Source organism: Amblyraja radiata, chromosome 6 (assembly GCF_010909765.2).
Source record: "Amblyraja radiata isolate CabotCenter1 chromosome 6, sAmbRad1.1.pri, whole genome shotgun sequence".
NCBI lineage: Eukaryota > Metazoa > Chordata > Chondrichthyes > Rajiformes > Rajidae > Amblyraja > Amblyraja radiata.
In genome coordinates this window covers 46,525,824-46,545,522 of record NC_045961.1, presented here as the reverse complement: position 1 = coordinate 46,545,522, position 19,699 = coordinate 46,525,824, and the positions used below count along the sequence as shown (strand labels likewise).

The following is a 19,699-nucleotide window of genomic DNA, read 5'->3' as shown; positions in this document are numbered from 1 at the left end:
GTTTTTGAACGGTTTACATCTGACACTCTGGGGCCATATGTTTTACCTTCTGATTTTCATTTTCTACTGAAAACAGTTCCATTGGCCATGATCAAAAAATGTTAAATTGAAGTGTGACAATTAAAAGAATAATGCAAGTAATTTAAACATTTCTACAAAGGAATGTCATGTAAATGTTTGGTCATGTCGAAAAATCAATACTTTCATTGGCTAAGTAGATTTGTCTTTTAATAGAGGAACTGTTGATGCTGGTTTTAAAAAAAGACACAAAGTGCTGGAGTAACTCAGCAGGTCAAGTGGCATCTCTGTAGAACACAGACAGGTGTGATTTCGAGTCAGGAGATTTCTTCAGACTGAAGAAGATTTCAAACCCAAAACTTCACCTTCCCATGTTCTCCAGAGATGATGCCTAACCCGCTGAGTTACTTCAGCACTGTAGTTAATATTAATACTCCAGTTCAAACCAAAGATCAGAACCTTGTTCAACATTTGGGCTGTTTATTTGCTACTTTTTGCTTAATAATCACTCTCGCGAGAGATATATGTGCAACAGATATATAAACCAAATGTCAAAGAAATTAGAAATCCGAAATTAATGAAATTAATCCAGGAAGACAGGCAGCAGTTGTGGGAGGAATTAACACCTTAAGTTAATGATGCTGTTGAGTATTTTTGAGTATTTCCAGCATTTACTATTCTTAGACACCAAATATAAATTGGTTCTATTGAATATATTCATTAGCTTGGATGATCATCACTGATCAACGTCTGTCTCCTCCCACTCAATGGAGGCACTTAATGTTTAATGTTATATTAAAAGAGATGGATTTTAAAAATATTTAACTTCTATGATACATAAAATGGAGTGAATAAAACCCACCTTCCCTAACAATAAATTATATGAGATCAATTGGAGACCTAGAACTTCAGAAGTTCACCACTCCTCCGACATTTTAAGTATCAAGAACACCACTATTTTGATGTGGGTAAATGAACAATATCTTGGGAGGTAGAAATCCATTCTTGGTCGCATGTACTAAATACGGAATATAATAATGTAGTGAAATTTGGCTTACTGAATTTTGGCAGCAGAGTACAAGTATGTATACCTATATTTTGTCTTTAGCATGAGGAAATTCGACTCTTTTGTCTTTCCTGTGTAAATTCGCAGTTTATACTACGCAGCTGGGTTTAGTTAAATCTGATCTGATAGGCAAAACAACTCGATTTAAAAGACTTGCAAATTCAGTCACTCATTTACTTATAAGCATTTCACATTTGACTTCAGAAAAAGGAGGCTTGCATGCCAAAGGTTAGTTAGTGCATACTTATCAAACGCCACAGGACTGTTTAAATTTTGCCTATATTTTTTTGGTTTGCAGTAATTATCAACAATTAAGTGCAAGGAAGTGAGCAAGTGCAATAAAGGATGCCTGGCCTACAGAAAACAGCAGGGTATCTCAATACTCCTGGAGGATTGAAAGGGTACTGGATATAAAAACTTGCCCATTGCAGTAATATTCAAGTCCTCTGTAACCATCACAATTGGGTCAAGTTTTTACTTGGTGCCATCATTGCATTCTCCATTCACATCTCTATTACATATTGCAAATTTTGGAAGTATTATTTAACAGCCATAACAGTCTCACCTCTTTCCAAAAATCTACAAAAAGACAGAAGTTTGCAATTGTAAACTGTAGCCTTAAAAGCAATAAGCTGAACACCCATATGCCATGCCAATACTCATTAATTTCCCATGTTATTAAACAATATTGGTTCACAAAAGAACCTAGTGCAGGACTCTAAACAGAGGCCAACATCTTTGTGCATATAACCAAGTTGCTGGCTTGTCTGAGCCAGAAATGTTGTCAGCAATTCACGGCAGTTTTGAAACCCCAGTTAACAGCACAATTTATCTTATTTAAAAATATATACGTATATGTAAATATACGTATTTATTGGAGTATGTTCTCATTTACTACTCCTTTTAACTCTTGAATTTGTCATCCATTGACATTTTATTAGCCACAAATGACATCAAAGGCCCTAATCCAAATCTTGGCAAACATTCACAATTCATAAACTTTACGTAAAAGCTGGGGATTTAAGGAATTGCACAATCTGCTTCCACAAAGTAAAATCTGTAACTTAAACTGAAGTATTTCTGCTCTCACATTCCCAAAATGTACTCAAACTTTCCTGAAATGGACAAAACCATACTTAAATCATTGCTTAGGGTAAACAGCTCATATCAAATATACATGTTTATTAAACCTTTATTTATCCTGTCCCATAGATTGGCTGGCCTTACAGTAAGGCAACACTCCAAAAATAAAACTTGATTTTACAGTGCAAAAAAATACACTATTGCTATTAAAGTCAGCAACTATTGAAAATAAAATATGTACATTTCATGTTGGAGAAGCTCCGTAGCCTAATTGACGTACTTACTTTCCAATGAACTATATTTAATTAATTCTATACTAAGTCTAGGATGAACCCCAGTAAATTTGTTGATGCAAGCTTGCACAAATGGCTAAAGTACATTAAGCAATTCTTTGGAATGTTGGGTTATTGAACCCCAATAATTAACAAAGGCACCTTCTTCCAGGCTGCACAGCTTCCTCAGAAGAGTGAACAACATTTGGAACCACACCACTCTTAACACCTTCCCATCCTTCTTGGATGGAGATGTTGCCTTTTTTGAGCAGCTCATATATCTCCTGGGTTAGAACAGTGAAAGACTCCTCCACGTTGGTTGAATCCTTTGCAGAGGTCTCAATGTATTTCATACCCGATACTGCCGCAAGTTTCTCTGCCTCTTCCTTTGAAACTTTCCGTTGGGTCGCCAAGTCACATTTGTGTCCAACCAGCAGAAATATGATTTGGAATGGCTGAACGTGCATCTTTGCTTCCTCCAACCAGTCACGGACATGTTCAAATGACCTCCGATTTGTAATGTCGAATACAAGTAGCCCACCAACTGAATTGCGGTAATACGAACGAGTTATAGACCTGAGAGGAATTAAAATAAAGAGTAAAATTTAACCAATGATTTCAGAACTAAGCAGTGCTCAGGGATGATGTACATATAACAATGATAATGCTAATACTTTATATTGCTTTTAGGAAAACATGAAAGTAAAGTTTTAGTTTAGTTTAGAGATACTGCATGGAAACACACCCTTCAGCCCACCAAGTTCACGCTGACCATCTAAGGGCAATTTCCAGAAGCCAAATAACCTACAAACCTGCACATCTTTGGAATGTGGGAGGAAACTGGAGCACCCGGAGAAACCCCACGCAGTTACGCAGTTGGGTGCTGTCTGTATGGCTTTTGTCCATTCTCCCTGTGGCTGCGTGGATTTTCTCTGGATGCTCCGGTTTCCTTCCACACTCCAAAGATGTACAGGTTTGTAGGTTTTACTTCTGTAAATTGTCCCAAGTGTGTAGGAGAGAACTGGTGAGGACGGCTGATCGCTGATCAGTGCGGACTCAGTCGGCTGAAGGGCCTGTTTCCAAGCTGTATCTCTAAACTAAGCTAAAGATGTTCCCACTCAGCACCCTCCCTCTCTGCCCCCCAGCATTTGATGCAAAAATAAATAAATAATAATTGATCCAGCAAAACAAAATTTATTCAAATAATCTCAAAAGACAAAGGTAAACTACACATCATTAGTTTTTCAGCACCTATAAATCATGCTGCAGCTATAGAAACAGCTATCTGTAGAAACACAATAGGCATTATACAATTATATATTTCTTCATGTTTCATAAATGTCTGTTCTACTCTAACAGAAGGGTCTCGACCCGAAACGTCACATTCGTTTTCTCCAGAGATGCTGCCTGACCTGCTGAGTTACTCCAGCATTTTATGTCTATCTTTGCTGTAAACCAGCATCTGCAGTTCCTTCCAACACTCAACATGTATTGCTTGCTATCTGGAAAGAAATTTTAAGGCTCGACCATGATTCAGTTCAAGCATTCTCAAAGATCTCAAGAGTGTTAGGAACCCCCCCAACAGATGATTCTTTCTGATCACCTGTATTATTCATTTTTTACTTAAAGAGAGAATCAAGTCAGGGGTTCAGCATCTTAGGAATGCAGCAAAAAAAAACAATCTTTGGTTGGAAAGTGTTGATGAATTTTTGTATCTTTTAAAAGTTAAGTGCATAGGAAACAGAACACTCAAGATTAATACTTGAAATGAGCCGAAACTAAAGCAATTATAAATAAATATACCACATTCCCCAGACAATAATGTAATTTGATCACTTGATACAGGAACTGAAAACATCACTTCCTAATTCACAAAATAAAAACTGTACTATATTTAAAATTAAACTTTTCGCACCAGAGGTTCCATTTGAAATTAAGTTTCACATTTTGAAAATTGTTTTTAAATTTACACACATGAAAGTATTGCCAATTTCAATCTAAAACACCACCCTCATACTGGTTTTTCAAAACACAAAATATGGGGGTCCTTACATTAAAGGATATCCACAGCAAAGCTGTAGATCACAAAAAGCCTTTGTAGGACGTTACTACATTGGGCTTCTCATTGCTTGTCTTCTTAACGGCTTTTCAGTCTGAAGAAGGGTTCCGACCCAAAACGTCACCTATTCCAGAGATGCTGCTTGACCTGCTGAGTTACTCCAGCATTTTGTGTCTATCTTCGGTATAAACTAACATCTCCAGTTCCTTCCTACAATTAATGGCTAAACCAACAGGGTGGTGATAAAACAAAGTTGTTACATCCATCTGAAGATGACCATAAGATTGGTGTACTGTGTTCCTACTTTGTAAGAAAGTGACACAGCCTCAATTCCTTGTGAAAACCATTGTTATACGTGGTTACGGTATATACAGTATTCACTTATATGGACATTGAGAGCAAATGCTTGATCAATAATAAATGAAACATATTATAAGAAATATCATAGTCGCTAGCTTTATAAATTGGTGTATAGAGTAAAGGATGTGTCATATGGCAGGGCTCTCACTTAACTTTTTTTCTTTGTTTCCAGCCGGGCAACTTAGGCAGCTTTTTAGGTTGCCAAATGACAGTTTAAGTGGTCATTTAAGACGGCTTGCATGACGCGTGCGATAATGTGCTCGGACGAAATGCGTAGTTACCAGTCGGAATTATGCTCAATGAAGCATTCACATATTATTTCTGCTTCAAATAAAGTCACAAACTAAACATATTCACCAATCAAGACATGATATATACCACAATGACATGCAGCAAAATTATAATACAGTATCTCAACTCTTTTTACACGTTGCAATGAATGCAATTTCTATTATTTCTTTCCACTTCCAAACAAAAATGTGGTTGGATTATTAGCGTATGATCAACCTCGGTGAGACCAGGCGCAGGCTTGGCGATCGCTTCGCACAGCACCGCCACTCAGTTCGCAATAGCCAATCTGATCTCCCGGTGGCTCAGCACTTCAACTCCCCCTCCCATTCCGAATCCGACCTTTCCGCTCTGGGCATCCTCCATGGCCAGAGTGAGGCAAACAGCAAATTGGAGGAATAGCACCTCATATTTCGCTTGGGTAGTTTACACCCCAGCAGTATGAACATTGGCTTCTCCAATTTCAGCTAGTCCTTGCTTTCTCCCTCCTTCCTCTCCCATTCCCAGCTCTCCCAGTCTATTGTCTCCGCCTCTTCCTTTCTTTTTCCCCGCGCCCCGCCTTCGACATCAGTCTGAAGAAGGGTCTCGACCTGATACGTCGCCTATTCCTTCGCTCCATAGATGCTGCCTCACCCGCTGATTTTATCCAACTTTTTTGTCTACCACCCATTCACACAAGTTCTGTTATCCCACTTTCCTCAACCGTTTCCTACACATTAGGGGTCATTTTACAGAGACAAGTTAACCTAGAAAGCCAATGCATCTTTGGGATGTGGGAGGAAACCCCCATGCTTGCAGGGAGAATGTGCAAATTCAACACAGACGGTGCCCGAGGACAGGATCGAACACAGATCTCTGGCGTGTGAGGCAGCAAGACTACCAGCTGTGCCACTATATTTTGTTTTCCAACACACAAAAAAATTAAAGTTGATAACTTTGGTTACTAAAATAGACTATCCATTTTCAGTCTTAAATGTCAGCATTACACTTTGTCCCCCTTTGCAGCTACTTTATGTTTTAATTCAGTTCAAGACTTTGGGGCAGTACATTGGCCATAAAGTTGCTGCCTAAAAGTGCCAGAGACCAAGAATTGATCCAGAATATGGATGCTGTCTGTATGGTTTGCTCCTTTTTCCTTTGATAGCATGGGTTTTCTCCGGGTCCTCTTGTTTCCTTTCACATTCCAAAGGTGTGCAGGAGCCTTTTTCAGACCCAACCCAAAACGTGATATTTTCCTTTTGTCCAGAGATTCTGTCTGACCTGTTGAGTTACTACAGCTTTTTCTGTCTATCTTCAGTGTAAACCAACATCTGCAGTTCCTTCCTACACACACGATACTATACGATAGAACTTTATTAATCCCAGGAGGGAAATTTGTGTGTGTATATATTATCCACACACACACACACATTTATTTATTTATTTATTTATACTCTAAATTAAACTAAAAACACTAAAACCAGAGGGAGGCTAAAGAAGTGTCTCTACCCGAAATGTCACTCAACTTCTTCTATCCAGAGATGCTGGCTGCTCCATGGAGTTACCCCGCACAATTAAATCATGGAATAGTCTTCACCCTACCAAAGTTACCCAACCAGACGCAACTAAATTTAAAGTAGCTCTTTTTTCCCAAGAACCCTTTTTTGCTTAAGTCCAAGTCAAGAGAGTTTTATTGTCATGTGTCAGCTAGGACAATGACATTGCTTGCTGCAGCACAACAGAATATGTAAACATAAAACAGAACAGGAGATAAAAGTTCAGTGTGTCTATATACCATAGACCATATATATATACACACAATAAATAAACATATATAGTGCAATAGGCTATTATTGTTCCGAGTTTGGAGATGGACCCTCCACCACCTCCAGTTTAAATTCCATTTTGAATATTTTTAGAGGACCAGGAAACAAAGAAGCAAGAGTTGCTCCAGCTCCAGGGAGTGATTTTGCGTTGGTTTCAGTGGTCGCGGCGAGGCGGCGACCGGACAGCAATGGCAGCCAGATCTCCCACAATGCCAAGGGAGGGAGAAAGTCCCCAGCGCCGACCAGTTGCCGTGGCAGTGCGCATGTGCAGGGCGGCCGGCCGCGCCCACAGATGAGGAACGTCCGAGAGCGGAGACTCGCACACGGATGGCGGGCATAGACGGAGAGTGACAGAGAGAGAGAGAGAGAGATAGAAAGGGGGACCCGCTCAGAGTTGAACGGCAGTTGTCCCGGGTGCTTGCCAAGCCAGGCAAAATGGCACGGCTTTTTGGTTGCCCCACGGGACTTTAGATGGCCATTGGCACCCGGGCAACCGTTAATTTCGAGCACTTTATGAATGATCCAGGACAGAAGACATGGAACTCCATTGCAAAGGCAGCAGGTATCCTATGATCTAAAACAGGAAATTATGTTGAACATTTGCATGCTCACTTCATACATGCATTCAAATTTTATCTGGGTTAGAGAAAAAAAAATGCATACACCATGTGTTCCAAATTCAACTTCATCAATATGGTATGTCCACATGTATGAACCATTATGGACAAAGTTGGAGGTAGACAAAAGTGCTGGAGGAACTCAGCAGGTGCAGCAGTATCTATGGAGTGAAGGAAATAGGCAATGTTTTGAGTCGAAACCCTTCTTCAGACTGATGTAGGGTGGGGGGCGGGGAGAAGAAAGGAGAAAGGAAGAGGAGGAGCCCGAGGGCTGAGGGAGAGCTGAGAAGGGGAGGAGACAGCAAGGGCTACCGGAAATTGGAGAAGTCAATGTTTATGCCGCTAGGGTGCAATCTGCCCAAGCGGAATATGAGGTGCTGCTCCTCCAATTTCCGGTGGTGGTCACTCTGGCCATGGATGAGGCCCAGGACAGAAAGGTCGGATTCAGAATGGGAGGGGGAGTTGAAGGGCTGAGCCACCGGGAGATCAGGTTGGTTAATGCGGACCGAGCGGAGGTGTTCGGCGAAACGATCGCCAAGCCACGCTTGGTCTCACCGATTTAGATCAGCTGACATCTAGAGCAGCGGATGCAATAGATGAGGTTGAAGGAGATGCAGCTTAACCTCTGCCGCACCTGGAAAGACTGCTTGGGTCCTTGAATGGAGACGAGGGGGGAGGTAAAGCGACAAGTGTAGCATCTCTTGCGGTTGCAAGGGAAAGTGCCCGAGGAGGGGGTGGTGCGGGAGGGAAGGGAAGAATTGACCAGGGAGTTACGGAGGGAGCAGTCTTTGCGGAAAGCAGACGGGGGGAGATGGGAAGATGTGGCGAGTGGTGGGGTCACATTTGGGTGGCGAAAATGACGGAGGACTATTTGTTGTATGTGACGGCTGGTGCGGTGAAAGGTGAGGACTTGGGCGACTCTGTCCTTGTTACGAGTGGGGGGGATGGGGAGAGAGAGCAGTGTTACGGGGTATTGAAGAGACCCTGGTGAGAGCCTCATCTATAGTAGGGGAGGGGACCCCCCTGAAGAATGAGGACATTTCCGATGCCCTGGTGTGGAACACCTCATCCTGGGAGTAAATGCGGCGTAGACGGAGGAATTGGGAGTAGGGGATGGAGTCCTTACAGGAAGCAGGGTGGGAAGAAGTGTAGTCTAGATAGCCATGGGAGTCAGTGGGTTTATAGTGGATGTCGGTCAGAAGTCTATCACCTGCGATGGAAATAGTGAGGTCAAGATATGGTAGGGAAGTGTCGGAAATGGTCCAGGTGTATTTGAGTGCCGGATGGAAGTTAGTGGTGAAGCGGATGAAGTCAGTCAGTCGTGTGTGGGTGCAGGAGGTAGCACCAAAGCAATCGTCGATGTAGCGGAGGTAGAGGTCGGGGGATAGGGCCCTGGTATGCTTCGAATAAGGATTGTTCGACGTACCCTACAAAGAGGCAGGCATAGCTGGGGCCCATGCGCGTGCCCATAGCTATGCCTTGTATTTGGAGGAAATGGGAGTCAAACGAGAAGTTATTGAGGGTTATGACCAACACAGTATCAGTGGACAGGTATTGGTTGGTTCTCCGGTCGAGGAAGAACCGGAGGTCTTTGAGACCCTCCTGGTGGGGGATGGAGGTGTAGAGTGACTGGACGTCCATGGTGAAGATGAGGGGATGGGGGCCTAGAGAATGGAATGCCCGGAGACGACGGAGAGTGTCTGAGATGTCTTGAACATAGGTAGGGAGGGATTTAACCAGGGGGGATAGGATGGAGTCAAGGTATGTGGAAATAAGTTTGGTAGCGCAAAGTTGGGGCAAGCATTAGTAAACAAGGCATTGTTGCTTCAGTTTGAACAGAACTGAGAAATAAGAATGCCTGATAATAGATGATAGAATGTTTTAACTCTAACCCAGGGTTCAAGTGTAAGAGTATCTCACTAAACACAATCTGGATAGAAAAGTATAGAATTACCCAAAATATGATGAGGCATAAAGGAGCCAGGATTTAGCAGTTGTTTGATTGTTGAATTGGCAATAGGCCCACTTCACCTTAATAAGACATGCGTTGTAATAAAAACAAGAAGATAATACTCTGTAATACTCTTTTACTGTACTACCATTCCCAACAAGAATTACTTTAGCGATACTGTGTGGAAACAGGTCCTTCGGTCCGCCGACTCCACACTGACTAGCGATCACCCATACATTAGTTCTATCCAACACACTAGGGACAATTTACTGAAGCCATTTAACCCAAAAACCTGCATATGTTTGGAATGTGGGAGGAAACCAGAGCACCCGGAGAAAACCCACTCGGTCACAGGTAGAACATACAAACTCCATACAGACAGCACCGTAATCAGGATCGAATTGGGATCTCTGGCATTGTTAGGCTACAACTCTACCCCGCCCTAATTACTGGAGAGGAATTTGTGCACAAACCTAAACAGCACAACTGGTGCAAGATATAAATTGTTTATTGTAATCACAGATTGTATTCACAGCTATAGCTACAAACATTTGAAATTTTAAAAAGGAAATGTCTGTGTCTGAAAGATGCTTCCCTGAAGGATAAGACAAAGTATGTAGATTTTTGTTTTGCAATGGCCAAGGCAATCATGCTACAATAATTAAATACTCCAGACACAAATTACAGGAATATGAGAATAAGTTGAGTTTAGTTTATTATTGTCATGTGTACCAAGGTAAGAGTGAAAAGCTTTTTGTTGGGTGCTATCCAGTCAGCGGAAAGACTATGCATTACAACCAAGCCGTACACTCCGGAAGTGGCGGCGCTGTGATACAGCTGCGGCTCGCCTGCAGTCTGTCTGTTTTTACTTTTTATGTTGTTTTTTTTTGTCTAGTTTAGTACATTTTTTGGTTATTAGGTGGTGTTATGTGTGTGGGGGGAGGGTGAAACAGAGCTTTCTGTCTCTCCCTTCGGGGGAATGCGACTTTTTGTCGTATTCCCCTTCTCTTCCCCCGTCTGCGCTGAGGCCTAATGGCGGAGCTGGCGGCCTCCAACCTGCGACCGACCTCGAGGGTCCGGAGGTAGAGCCAGCCAGGACTCACCAACGCGAGGCTGGCCGTCTTCGAGCTGTGGCGACGTCCGGGTAGCGGCACGACTCGGCGCTCCGGTGAGGGCGAACGGTGCGGGGCTGAGACACTCCCGTGCGGCCGGCACGGCTACTGGCTGGAAGGCGCTCCCGTGTGAGCAGCCTGGTGCGGGGCTGAGACGCTGCCGTGCGGGCGGACCGGCTCCCGGCTGGAAGGTGCTTCCGTGGGGGCAGCCCGGTGCGGGGCTGAGACGCTGCCTTGTGGGCGGCCCGGTGCGGAGCGGAGACGGTGCTACGGCGGCGGCGACCTGGATCCGGGGCTCGGCCGCGGGCCAATGGAGGACAATGTCAGGAGCTCGCAGGTCACAGGCTGGTGCCTGTTTTCCGGAGCACCCGTTGCAACAGCGCGGGCAGCTTTGACCACCCCCCGGGCCGCGGAGCTTGAACCGCGGGATTGACTTACCATCGCCCGGTGGGGTATCGCCTCGGCGCAGAGGGAGAAGAGGAGGGAAGAGACAGTAACTCTAAGACTTTTGCCTCCATCACAGTGAGGAGGTGTTTGGTGAACTCACTGTGGTGGATGTTAATTTGTGTTTATTGTGTTTTGTTATTATTACATGTATGGCTGCAGGCAACAGCATTTCGTTCAGACCGAAAGGTCTGAATGACAAATAAAGGATTCAATTCAATTCAATTCAATTCAATTCAATTCAATTCAATAAAGGATACAAGGAATAAGTGTTTACAGATTGAACCTCACTCACATGAGAAGGAAATCCAGCAATTAAAGGTTAACATGTTAAGAATGTTAATCAACGAGCAACATACTTGTTTAGGAGCACGATGGAAACAAACGGTTGAAAAACAGAGTAGAAAGGGACAATGTGAAAGATACAAGGTGGTTTGGGAAATGAGCCAAGAGGTGCAGTGTGAAGAACCAATAACTGAATTTGATTGGGAATTTAAGGAGCTCTCTGGTATCCTTCCTCTCTTGCACTACATGCCATGAAAGCCTTCATATGTTCAAAACAATGTTGCAGATGGCTGGGGAATTTGCATAGACTTGTCATTGCAGACAGGAGTTGCAAACCTGTTATGAAAATGTTACTTGGTTAGACTTATTAATAAGGAACTTGAATACTAACTTATGTACGATGGGGATAAGACCATAAGACATCAGAGCAGAATTAGGCCATTCAGCCCATCGAGTCTACTCCTTCGTTCAATCATGCAGATCTTGGTGAGAAGATTGTATCAATTCAGCTGTAGATGATTTTGAACACCTCTGCCTCATCTCTGGGGATAAGGATATTTCAAAGAAGGTTCCCAGTGTTATTTAACTGTCTTCATCAATCATGAATGGATGTAGCAAGATGTGGTAGCAGTTTTGATCTGACTCAAAGGAATTTCCTAGCTCTCTACACCATGATGCTTCCAGTGTTTTGAAAGCATGTAATCTTGTATTGTTGCTTTACCGATTTTACATTTCATTTTAATTGTTATTTTGTATTGCTCCTGATATACTCCTTTATCCTCCATAATGAACTAAAATGCTCCTTATTGAACCAGCTATGGTCCCTGCTCTAATGACAATAGCAAAATAAGTGGTTACGAGTCACAGTTCACGGTGGAAGATAATTCTGCTCCCTCTCACTCTCTAGATGTTAAAAAAACATACGGGCCTTGAACGCAATCGTGACTGGCACCAAGAGCCATCTTAAAGTAAACAATTCCAAAAATTTAGAATATACTGTCCATATCTTCCTCAGATGCCCAATATTCTGATATGCAACACCATCATTTCAGCCAGAGATAAAGCAACATTTTCCATCTTAATGTTATAAAATTCTCTTCCTCAAATGGTGGTGGAAGCAGAATCTATGAATGTTTTTAAGGTTGAGATAGATATGCCAAAGGGTGAAGGATTACTGCAGGTAGATTGGAAATGTTGGGTTGATGTTGCAGTTATATCTGCCCCATTCTTCTTAAGTAGTGGAGCAAGTTTGAGGAGCTGTGGGGCCCACACTTGCTTCTAATTTGCATAAACCTTCATGGTTCGGTCAATTATCCAATTTAGTGCACATGAATGATCTGCTCAGTGTGAAAGGAATTTCTCAGAGGAATTGCGCATTGGTTACTTCTACTAATACTTACATGAACAAATGCATAGTGAGAGGCAAGTTGTTGGGGATATTGCAGATTTTGTTGCCTCATATTTTTTATGATTCTTTAGAGTTAGGCTTGCTGTGTGGTGACTAAAATTCTTGTAGGATAAACATTGAAGATCTGCACTTTTTCTCAAGTGATGTTCAACAAGGATTGACCAACTGAAAAAGGGTGCAACATTTTAAAATGTCTCCGTCCCTAGGTTTTTGGAAAAAATATCTGTGCAATTCTCTGCCACAGAAGGCAGTGGAGGCCAATTCACTGGATGTATTCGAGAGAGAGTTGGATATAGCCATTAGGGCTAACGGAATCAAGGGATATGGGGAGAAAGCAGGAATGGGGTACTGAATTCTGGATGATTTGCCATGATCATATTGTATGGCGATGCTGGCTTGAAGGGCCGAATGGCCTACTCCTGCACCTATTTTCTATGTTTATATGTTTTGGTATTGTATACGGTATTGTGAATAGACCACTGTTTATGAATAGAAATCAGATTCGGAAGAAACAAATCATTTTCAGAATGCTAAGTGAGATGCAACAAGAATCACTACTGGAGCTTCAGCTATTTACAATTTATATTAATGACAATATAAAAGGCAGAGTGTAAAGTGCTGATAGATAGATCTTCACATCAAGAAACAAGTCCAATGGTGTTCATGAAAAGTCAACACACTTGGTTGTGCCTAGGTGGGTTTATTTATTGTTTTGACAGCAATTTAATACAGGTTTCCTCATCCCAGTGTGTTCTTTAGTGATCATACATAGCCAACACAACAGAGTCCAGGTGAAACCAGTGCATTTCAATGACAGGCCAGTGCATAGAATATATTACCTACAGAATGTACTGCCATATGAAATTAAGGCTTCTTTGGCAACATTATCTTCATGGTTTCAAGGCAGATAGTGAAGGTTAACCTTCACCATCTGTCTTTCTGACTCAACCACAAAACATCTATATTTGACTACCATTGGGTCAAGCCCTCGAACCTCCTATATTTAACAACCCTTGAAAAATGATTTCATTACTATTGCAGCAAGGCCAAGTAGGAGTGAGCAATCAAGAGGTATTTATTGGAAGAGGCAAAGGCAAATCTATTTTTACGATGGACAGATGATTTGGACTAAAGACACTGGAACATAATCTTGATATGTGGTCGCGACACTAATGTTTAGGGGAACAGCAAAGATATCAAGGAAGACCCAGGCAAGCGAGCAAAGTGGATGCCAGATTAAATTTTAATGTGGACACATGAATAAACAAATTCAGGTGATATAACATGGAATAGGAATATACATATATTTTCAAATAAAAAGAACAAAATAAGATGTGCAAGATTCACAATATCACAAACCCTTCATTCAAAATATTAAAACCAAATTCATATAATAAGTAATTTAAACTAAATCTATGCACTAAAAACAAAGCATCCCACAAGAGATATTTAATTTTGCAAACATTTTAAAAGCATTTAGATCACCATGCTGATAATCATCCATACTTTACATTGAAATGTCATTAATCATATCTGCTAATCTACAGTCAAAATGTTCAAAAAAAGCCAAGAATTAAATACAAGATTGCAATGCCACAAATACATTTTGATTTCAGTACCAGTAACTTTTTACAGGCCAACCCACCGTAAAAGGATACAAGTCAGCCATTATCTAATCAAACAGTACACGTTTGAGAAGCCAGAATATGGCTTATTAGATTCATATATGAAGGAAACAGGTCTTTCGGCACAAAACTTGCCTATGCCGATAAATGCTCCATCTAGGTTAGTCCCACCTGCCCGCGCTTGGCCCATATCCCTCTACACCTTTCCTATCCAAGTACCTGTCCAAATGTCTTTGCAATGTTGTTAACCTGTCTTTTAAATATTGTTATTGCTGATAAACGTTCGTTGTAGTTTCACAATGGGGCGAAGGCAGGAGAGAGAATAGTGTTGAGAGGAAAAGATAGATCAGCCATGATTGAATGGTGGAGTAGACTCGATGGGCTAAATGGCCCAATTCTGCTCCTAGAATTTATGAACATGGTGTTATAAATTGAATTAGTCTCAAAAACTCTAGATTCCAGTTTTAAATATTTTATACCAGTGCAAGTTCCAGTAGCCTTATGGGCGAACGTTTATGGACGCGTCCCAACCGGCAGCTTCAATAAAACACAGCTACTACCCCTCATTCCCAAGCTCCATCACCAGCAATGGTCAGTCCCATCCAAACACATGGTCAGTCCCATCCCATCCCATCCCATCCCCCAAGCCAGAAATATGCGAAAAGCAGAATTAAATTACTGGGATAATTACAAATACTTTTCTTACTTGTGCTGCACACATATATCAATGACAGGTTGCAACCACAGTGACAAATTAACCCGGCTGGAAATTTAAATAAACGTTTTTTTTATGCAGACGCAATAAAAACAGCTGGGTCAAACAGCCGAGTGTGGAGAGATTAATTAAAAACAACACAAATGGGCTTTCGGATCCTTTGCAAAGTTACAATATTATATATTTATTCTTTGATCGCTTTGCAAAGTTATATTATAATTCGCCTGTCGTTTGAAGTGATGTAGAGAAAGGAAGGACACGTCTCCCTGGAGCAAAGTCCAGCAACAACACCGCAACACCACCACCCCTCCCCGGTTTGTATTTACTTTTATTTCCACCCTCAGACGCACAACATTGATACCGCCGCCGCGCACCTGAACCGTTCCTGTCCCGCCGTGTCCCACAGCTGCAATTTGATCCTCTTTCCCGGCTCGATTTCCACCAGCCTGGCGAAAAAGTCCACACCGACCGTGGGGTCGGACGCGTCGTTGAATTTCCCGTCGGTGAACCTCCGGAGGAGGCAGGATTTGCCCACGGTCGAGTCTCCGATCACTATCAGACGGAACTGATAGATCCAAATAGCTTCCATGACATAACTTTCTCCCTCTTTTCCTTTCCGCAAGGTCTTGGGGTGAAAACAAAAATCGCTGTTTTGATTCAATAAACTAACAAGAAAAAAAGGAAAGCGAGTAAAATGTATTTGCAAATACTGACATGAACCGGTAAATTAAAAATAAAAACAAACTATTAATGCCGCAGGAATTCTACTCTAGTTTTTCAGCTCCCCCACCCGTCCAACCTTCAATGCTGCAAACTCAGCTGTGAAGCTGCGGCCGGAAAAGCAAGCCCGGGAATAGGGGAGCGACGATTGACATTGTGATTAACATTGGTAACCTCCAGTTGCAAGTCAGAGAAGGTGGGGAGGTGGCCGTGACGGCCAATGGTGAGCAGGAGGAGGCGGAAGCTCCTGGGGAACAGCGCCTGATGTTTTGCTCAAACGGACGCATGGACTTGCCTGACCAAAGCTGTTCACGTTTCCATGTGTAGAATGAGCACACGTTGCGCGCAGAATGTGTAACTACCCACCCTCACGGGCAAATCGTTTGTGGAAGCAATGAGAGAGAATTACGATGTGGTTACGATAAATATATCAAAAAATGGGGAATACAGTGAGTGTTGCAGTGAAGTATTCCAGGGTTTATGTGGTATGACAGTTCATCAAGGAGCGATTCTGAGCAACATAAATAATAGATCAACAATTCTACCAGTTTTGGTCCAGAGCTTGCTTAAGATTGCATAATTCGTGCATTATGTTTTCGGTAATTTAGAATAAGATATCACAACATCTTCATACGAAGATAATTTTTTGCCCAATTTTTCCCTCCTAAAATTGGCCTAAAATAATACAATTTGTGTAGAACACTAATGCAATTATCAAGAAAGCTCATCAGCGCCTCTACTTCCTGAGAAGATTACGGAGAGTCGGTTTGTTAAGGAGGACTCTCTCTAACTTCTACAGGTGCACAGTAGAGAGCATGCTGACCGGTTGCTTCGTGGCTTGGTTCGGCAACCTGAGCGCCCTGGAGAGGAAAAGACTCAAAAAAGTAATAAACACTGCCAAGTCCATCATCGGCTCTGACCTTCCTTCCATCGAGGGGATTTATCGCAGTCGCTGCCTCAAAAAGGCTGGCAGTATCATCAAAGACCCACTATCCTGGCCACACACTCATCTCCCTGCTACCTGTCAGGTAGAAGGTACAGGAGCCTGAAGACTGCAACAACCAGGTTCAGGAATAGCTACATCCCCACAGCCATCAGGGTATTAAACCTGGCTCGGACAAAACTTTGATTATTAATAACCAATTATCTGTTATTTGCACTTTATCATTTTATTTATTCATGTGTGTATATATTTATATTACAGTATATGGACACATTGATCTGTTTTGTAGTAAATGCCTACTATGTTCTGTGTGCTGAAGCAAAGCAAGAATTTCATTGTCCTATCAGGGACACATGACAATAAGCTCACTTGAACTTGAATGTAACATGCATTGTGGGATCGATAGTAAGCCTAACTTAAAAAATTTAGAAACCTTGGCGGTGGACATCTGCGAATGTGACCTCTGACATTGCCACAGGCCAAATTTTTATTTACTACTATTGTCACTGTTTTCCTGCAGTGTTGACCATAATCCACCTGTAGTAGCTCAAGAAAGCAACCAAATTAGAAATTCAAACAAGAGCAAGGGATTCTGAGCAGTAAGAATTCAAATTATCTATCTATCTATCTATCTATCTATCTGTCTGTCTGTCTGTCTGTCTGTCTGTCTGTCTGTCTGTCTGTCTGTCTGTCTGTCTGTCTGTCTGTCTGTCTGTCTGCCTGCCTGCCTGCCTGTCTGTCTGCCTGCCTGCCTGTCTGTCTGTCTGTCTGTCTGTCTGTCTGTCTGTCTGTCTGTCTATCTATCTATCTATCTATCTATCTATCTTTCTATCTATCTTCTATTATTATATAAAAGTCTGTGGCTGCCGCCTGCCGTCCGTTCGTCCGGCTGCCGGCTGCCTTTCTTCCTTTTGATTCGTTCCATCGTGTGATGTCACAATGCCCAATGCTCGCAGATGTCCAATCGGAATGGATCCATTTACATGGCCGGCTGCCGGCTGCCTTTCTTCCTTTGATTCATTGCTACGCCGAAACCAGACGCAGAATCGCCGACATCTTTTCCATTTCGGTAGAGATTTCACTTTTCTTTCTAAGTATCCGCGCCTCATTACATTTCGTCGTGTTTATGTACACATTTTTAATCAAATCCTTACCCCCCCCCCCCCCCCCAATATTTCAAAAATAAACTGGCTTCTCACCCATAGAATCAGCCCCAGCCCCAGGTGAACGTTCCATCGTGTGATGTCACAATGCCCAATGCTCACAGATGTCCAATCGGAATGGATTCATTTACATATGCCTTTGCAGGAGCCCCAGCCCATGGTGAACATTCCATCGTGTGATGTCACAATGCCCAAAGACATTGTTGCCATAGAGGGAGTACAGAGAAGGTTCACCAGACTGATTCCTGGGATGTCAGGACTTTCATATGAAGAAAGACTGGATAGACTCGGCTTGTACACGCTAGAATTTAGAAGATTGAGGGCGGATCTTATAGAAACGTACAAAATTCTTAAGGGGTTGGACCGGCTAGATGCAGGAAGATTGTTCCAGATGTTGGAGAAGTCCAGAACAAGGGGTCACAGTTTAAGGATAAGGGGGAAATCCTTTAGGACAGAGATGAGAAAAACATTTTTCACACAGAGAGTGGTGAATCTCTGGAATTCTCTGCCACAGAAGGTAGTTGAGGCCAGTTCATTGGCTATATTTAAGAGGGAGTTAGATGTGGCCCTTGTGACTAAAGGGATCAGGGGGTATGGAGAGAAGGCAGGTACAGGATACTGAGTTGGATGATCAGCCACGATCATATTGAATGGTGGTGCAGGCTCGAAGGGCCGAATGGCCTACTCCTGCACTTAATTTCTATGGTTCTATGTTTCCCTCTCCTCACCCCTCTCCCTCTCCCACCCATCCCTCTCTCCCCCACCCCCTTCTCTCTCTACCCCACCCCTTCCCTCTCTCCACCCTTCCTCCTACCCCTCTGTCCCTCTTCCATCACTCCCCCTACCCCTCTCCTCCTCCCTCCCCACTCTTCCAACTCTCCCCCCTTCCCCCTCCACTCTCCCGCCCCACTCTTTCCCCTCTCTCCCCCCACCCCTCTCCCCCTCCCTCCCTCCTCCCCTCCCTCCCCATCCACCCCCTCCCCCACATCTCTCTCCCCATCCCCCTCTCACCCCCTACCCCGCTCTCCTTTCCCTCCCAAATCTGTCCCGTTTCCTCCTCCTCTCCCCTCCCTCCCCTCTTCTCACCCCCCCCCCCCCTTCCCCCACCTGTGTGTTTGGGGGGTGGTTAAAGATTTCACTTTTCTTTCTAAGTATCCACTCCTGATTACATTTCGTCGTGTTTATGTACACATTTTAAATCAAATCCTTCTCCCCCCCACCCCTCCCCCATCCCCCCCAATATTTCAAAATAAACTGGCTTCTCACCCATAGAAGCAGCCCCAGCCCCAGCCCCTGGTGAACGCTCCATTGTGTGATGTCACAATGCCCAATGTTCACATATGTCCAATCGGAATGGATTCATTTACATATGCCTTTGCAGGAGCCCCAGCCCCTGGTGAACGTTCCATCGTGTGATGTCACAATGCCCAATGCTCAAAGACATTGTTGCCATAGAGGGAGTACAGAGAAGGTTCACCAGACTGATTCCTGGGATGTCAGTACTTTCATATGAATAAAGACTGGATAGACTCGGCTTGTACTCGCTAGATTTTAGAAGATTGAGGGGGTATCTTATAGAAACTTACAAAATTCTTAAGGGGTTGGACAGGCTAGATGCAGGAAGATTGTTCCAGATGTTGGGGAAGTCCAGAACAAGGGGTCACAGTTTAAGGATAAGGGGTAAATCTTTTAGGACCGAGATGAGAAAAACATTTTTCACACAGAGAGTGGTGAATGTCTGGAATTCACTGGCACAGAAGGTAGT

General features: G+C 43.0%; 1 protein-coding gene across 2 annotated transcripts; it reads right to left on the bottom strand.

Annotated features, from left to right (window-relative positions):
* Positions 1 to 481: 481 nt before the first annotated feature.
* Positions 482 to 16,007, bottom strand: rab39a (RAB39A, member RAS oncogene family). 2 transcript variants are annotated; one of them, XM_033022692.1, is made up of 3 exons: positions 15,908 to 16,007; positions 15,483 to 15,733; positions 482 to 3,015 (listed from the first exon to the last, which is right to left on the bottom strand). In XM_033022692.1, exons 2-3 carry the CDS (start codon positions 15,695 to 15,697, stop codon positions 2,589 to 2,591), a joined length of 642 nt encoding a protein of 213 aa, XP_032878583.1. In that variant the 5' UTR covers positions 15,698 to 15,733; positions 15,908 to 16,007; the 3' UTR covers positions 482 to 2,588. The 2 variants fall into 2 exon arrangements, with proteins under 2 accessions (XP_032878583.1, XP_032878582.1); XM_033022691.1 differs by having other exon boundaries at positions 15,483 to 15,773; positions 15,908 to 15,938.
* Between the last annotated feature and the right edge of the window lie 3,692 nt (positions 16,008 to 19,699).